Below are 5,089 nucleotides of genomic sequence, written 5' to 3' on the forward strand. Positions count from 1 at the left end.
ACTTAACAAAGAAAAATCAACCAAAAAAATGAGTTCGCGTGTCACCTCTGACACGTGTGTCATAGGTTCGCCATCACTGCTCTAGAACAAAAAAAATCAAGGAATACAATGACTTTAAGAAAAGACTTCAGGCCATGGCCGTTGTTGCTCAGTGGTTAAAGTGCCGGCCCATGCACTGAAGGGCCCGGTAGGGGTACGTGCAGGAGGCAACCATTAGATGTTTCTCTCTTCCCCCTCCCTCCCTCCCTTCCACTCTCTCTAAAAAACAAACGACTTCAGAGCTGAGATCTTAAACATAATAATGAGAAGGAAACAAGGAAAAACAGACTAAGAAAACAAACTGAGGTTCAAAACAGCACCATCACAGAACTACAAACACATAAATACCAGCCAGAAAGAGCATCTGAAAACCAACTCTTAAACAGGAGAGTCATCAGGAAGGCACAGGAAGCGATGGAAACAGGACAGACGACAACACCTAAGGAGAGCAGTGCTGCCTGACAGCCACCAGCACCACTAGGAGAGTGACAGACCTCTGAAAGGAATCGGTGAGGTCGCCTCCCATCGCGGGCGCAGCGGGCTGGGTTGCGGGCAGATCTGGTTGGGCTCTGGAGCGATGTTTGTGAGCATGGGTGTGTTGGCAGTGTTATCTGCACTTTTGGTTCTGCTTGTTTTGTTTTTGTTTCTGAGGATAACATTTCATTTTCCTAAAACCAACAGTCATCATAGGGACTTTGCTTGTTATAAAACTGAGTACACTACAACTTTCTAAAACACGTCTTATTTATCCCAGGCTACCTCATGCTTTACTAACAAAACTAACTGCCAATTCAACAGCACCTTAAAAGAAAGATTATTTATAGGCAATTAAGATGGTTCAAAAGATAAATCTGATCTCTCTTGGGGTGGCAAATGATAAATTTAAACATTGTAAAAATTTAAGCAACGAAAACAACACTGTTGTCAGATATTGCTGAATTAATTTATTGAACAGGTCTCACTGAATAAAAGACATGTTTTAGTGCAATAAAAAGAATTGTTGCAATTCCGGGTCCGCAGACTTCTCAATGAGCAGTAGCGTCTCCGGGACTTAAGTCCACAGACTTCTCAATGAGCAGTAGCGTCTCCAGGACTGAAGTCCACAGACTTCTCAATGAGCAGTAGCGTCTCCGGGACTGAAGTCCACAGACTTCTCAATGAGCAGTAGTGTCTCCGGGACTGAAGTCCACAGACTTCTCAATGAGCAGTAGCGTCTCCGGGACTGAAGTCCACAGACTTCTCAATGAGCAGTAGTGTCTCCGGGAAAGCGGCTTTTGGGAAAAGGAACAAATGTGTCCTAGGACTGTCAGGCCCCTGGTTTTATAACATAATTCAGAGCATCAAAAAAATCAACCCATGTGTTTATAAAACTTTTAAGTCCCAAAGAATTTCTTCTTCCTTAAAGTTTTAATTATGAGGTAGCTATCATTCAAAGTAAACATCAAATGCAGCCAACCTCTGCTGACAGACATGAGCCCTAATCATAATTCTTGGAAATTGCCACTGGAAAGTCAATTAAAAGTTTAGAAATTAATGTTAATCAGCAGTATTCTGGCTTGAGTTTCCAAATTCCTTCCCCACCAGAAGTTCTATGAAAAGTGCAGAGGTTTCTCAACAGTTCTCGAAAGACACAAGACTGGGAAACTGTTAACTTGGACTCGAACTCCTGCAGAATCTCCTGCGTGCTGGCCTGGCCGTCCACGCGGGCCTGAAAGGCGATGAAGTTCCTCATTTCCACTAGGAGGTCATCGTGCTCCGCGCTGGAGGGCGGCGGGGCGCAAGCCTCGGGAGGGTGCACGTTTTCACTTTCCAGCCGCTCTGGCAAAATCAGGTGGTTTCTGGCTCTCATTTTAGCCAACAGTGAGGACGAAGCGAGGGCCCCGGATGAGGACTCTACAGCTTCCACGTTTCCACTAAAATGCTCAGAAATGTGATCTTTTCCATCCTTTTTCACGATGCTGTCCTGCAGAAGCAAGAGCACTGCATTGATAAGTTTAATGTCTAAATTATGGTCCACTAATCTCCCCAAAGCTCTGAGGGGCTATACAGTAACATGGGTGCCCGGGCCAGGGTGTCAAGTTCGTGGGGACAGAATGAAACACCAGATACCACAAAGGGAAAGGAGAGTCAGCCATCTAAATCCACCCATATTAAAAACCAACAACAAAAAGACACCCAAAACTACACTATTCACTTGGTGGTCACTCTGCGTGATGAGGATGGAGGAAGAGCAGAGGGGCTGGGGAGCAGGCGCCAGGAAACTGCCTCTAGGAAGCTTGAGTTCTGTGGGCTTCTCCTGCTCTTCCTTCCAAATTTATCCTGGTCTAGGTTGGCACTGTGGGCTAAGGAACAATATTGAGCTGTACTTCTTTTTCTTCACTTTTATATATTTTATTCTTTACTACTTTATACCTCATATGTGTTTCCTTAAAAACAACAAAGTTTCTCTAGTCATATTCATCTAAAATAGGAGTCTGAACCTGGCAGTTCCACAGGTTATCAGTAGCAGAGCCCTTAACCAGAAAAGACCAGAGAGAGCACTGAGAGACCGAGGCCCGGCTGCTCTCGAGGAGCATGCGGACGTTTGTTACAGGACAGGAGAGACCGTGCAGAGCGCCGGCAGCTGGTGAATGACAAGCATCTCAGGCCTTTGCTCTAGGGCAGGGGTCTTTGGAACCACTGAACCTGGCACTGCTGCGTGGGCCATGCCTTCCACCTGTCACCTGTCCCTGTATGAGCACCCTCCCCCCACACACAAAATAGAGAATTTGCTCCAGATCGTGGGTTAGAGACTTTTCTGTTAGGAAGTTAGCTGGCCTTTTAGATTCGAATAAAGTGGTTCATAAATCAGAGCAGGCAGCACAAATAGCAGGTGGCGTTAGCCAGAGACTTTTTTCATATCTGAACCGGGTTACATTTTCCTGGGAATCCAATCAAGTCTCCCAGGTGAAAGCGGACAGGCTATCACATTACCTGGCGTTTCTGCTTGGGGGACGCCGAAGAAGGATGCTGCACAGAGAAGCTGGAGTTTCTTTTCTGACCAAATCTACTCCTAAATAAGGAAAAGAATCAGACAAAAGGGCTGTTTTGGTGACTAAGAGATGAAAATGCCTTTTCAACAACTAAACTCTCCCTGGAAAACTTTTGTTCTGCGTAATTCTTCTTTCACAGCCATGGCCTGCCCTTCCTCGGCTTTGCTCCCCGGGGAAGAATGTTGCATCTCGAGCAAGAACCACTCCATGTCTGTGTTCAGCACACGGGGGCCACTGCCTCCCCCCGGAGGAAAACCCTTCCCGGCGAGTGCACTGAGCAGCACAGCCTCGCCCACCGAGGGAGCTGGCGGGATGTCTTATGAAGGCTTAACTGTGATTCTGCACCTCTTCCTGGCTTTAACAGAACAGCTCTCCTTCCCCCTGAAAGCTTGTCTTTGGAAAGCAGGGACCCAAGCGAAGAAGAAGGTAAGGTTACAAATGTGTTTTGCTGAGTCCCACAAGCTGGCTGCCTGTCCCTCCCTGAGGTTTCCCCTGCAGAAGAGCAGGGGGAGCGCCCACGCCTGCCCTGACTGTGCCCAGCGGGACGGCCTGGCCTTCTCGCAGCACGGCAGGCAGGGCAGCATTTCTTACTTTGTTCCCGCTGGTGCACCAGAAACCCCCCTGTGGCCGGTCCAGGTGGGAACACCAGACGCCACTCCCAGACATCTCTGCCGAGAGAGCCTCAGTGCCTTCAGGGCGTCCTGGGCCACTCGGTTGGCCTCTGCCTCGACCAGCACATAATCGGGGCTGGCTCCATCCATGATGGCATCGTGCTTCATGACACTGTGCACGCCAACTAGCAAAAACACAGGAAACAGGAAACATGTTATTTCAGGTTGGAAACAATCGCAGTTTTTCTTCCGTACAGTCTAGCATGTCATAGGTAGAGGAAAATGATGACTATTTTTATTTACCGAGACCCAGCCACTTACATGCTGTGGCTACTTACCTTCACCACACGGTCTGAGGTAGAGACTATTACTGTCCCTGTTTTACACAATGGAAGCATGATGCTTCGATCATAACTTCAACATCACCTCTTCCCCCCTATCTGGGAATTTTAAAATCTTCTATGGTATGGCATGTGAATTATATCTCAATAAAGCTATCTTTCTGAATCAATCAAGAGAAAAAAATTCTTTACTGAAGGGAAAAATATAAACCAGAATTATAGAATTTCTAAATGTAATGACCATGAAAATATTACATATTAGACTAATTTAATGCAGTTATTAATGGAAAATTCATAGCCTTAAATACTTGTATCAGTAAAAATAAACAAATATAAGAACTACATTTCCAAGTCAAATGGTTTTATAAAAACACAAAAAATTCACCAAAACACAAAAACAAAAGCATGAGGAAGAAAGTAATGAAGATAAAAGCAAAAATTAGGAAGTAGAGAACAATCATGGATCTAGTTAATAAATCACAATCTTGGTTTACTAAAAAAAAAAAAAAATTCACAAACTAGACAAACCACTAGCTTAACTTGATCAAGAAAAAAATGGTGCGTGTCAGAAGGACATAGAATATTAGAAATGACAAGGGGGAAATTATCTTGAAAAAGAAGTAAATTAAAAAAAAAACATTTCAAGAGTATTTTCTGTCTCTATGCAAATGAACCTGAAAACGTGACAAAACAGATAATTTGCTAGGAAAACAGACCAGTAACTGCAGAAAAGGCAGAGTTAACCAGTTACAGGAAAGCATCGGGCCCAGACGGTTTCTCTCTGAAATGCCATCCCAAGCTGCCTCCTTGAACAGAGAACCATCCCAGTGACCTGTTGAGGCCTGAACAGGACCAACCCCCGGATGAGGAAGCTGGGCAGGACTGCCGTCCCGGGCCCTGACACATTGCTGAGACTCCTTCCTAGCTGTTCTCCCTTGAGGTTAGCCACCAGCTTTCCTGCTTCCGGAGTGCCTGCCTCTGGCCATACCCCTGCCCTGCCCCCCTCCCCTGCTGTTACTGCAATCTCCTGTGGTTGGAAAATCAGATAAATATAGCATGTAGGGAA

The 5,089-nt window shown here is 45.6% G+C and overlaps 1 protein-coding gene across 1 annotated transcript in view; it reads right to left on the minus strand.

The window, feature by feature from the left end:
* Positions 1-958: 958 nt before the first annotated feature.
* The window catches only part of ERCC6 (excision repair cross-complementation group 6), a 76,826-nt gene continuing 72,695 nt past the window's right edge, over positions 959-5,089 (minus strand). Inside the window, exons 18-20 of the mRNA XM_006757131.2 lie at positions 3,663-3,867; positions 3,013-3,091; positions 959-2,002 (exon numbers count right to left, since the gene is read on the minus strand). Coding sequence (XP_006757194.1) covers positions 1,580-2,002; positions 3,013-3,091; positions 3,663-3,867 — 707 coding nt within the window. The 3' untranslated portion in view covers positions 959-1,579. The remainder of the gene's footprint in view (positions 2,003-3,012; positions 3,092-3,662; positions 3,868-5,089) is intronic.

Source organism: Myotis davidii, unplaced genomic scaffold (genome assembly GCF_000327345.1).
Source record: "Myotis davidii unplaced genomic scaffold, ASM32734v1 scaffold854, whole genome shotgun sequence".
NCBI lineage: Eukaryota > Metazoa > Chordata > Mammalia > Chiroptera > Vespertilionidae > Myotis > Myotis davidii.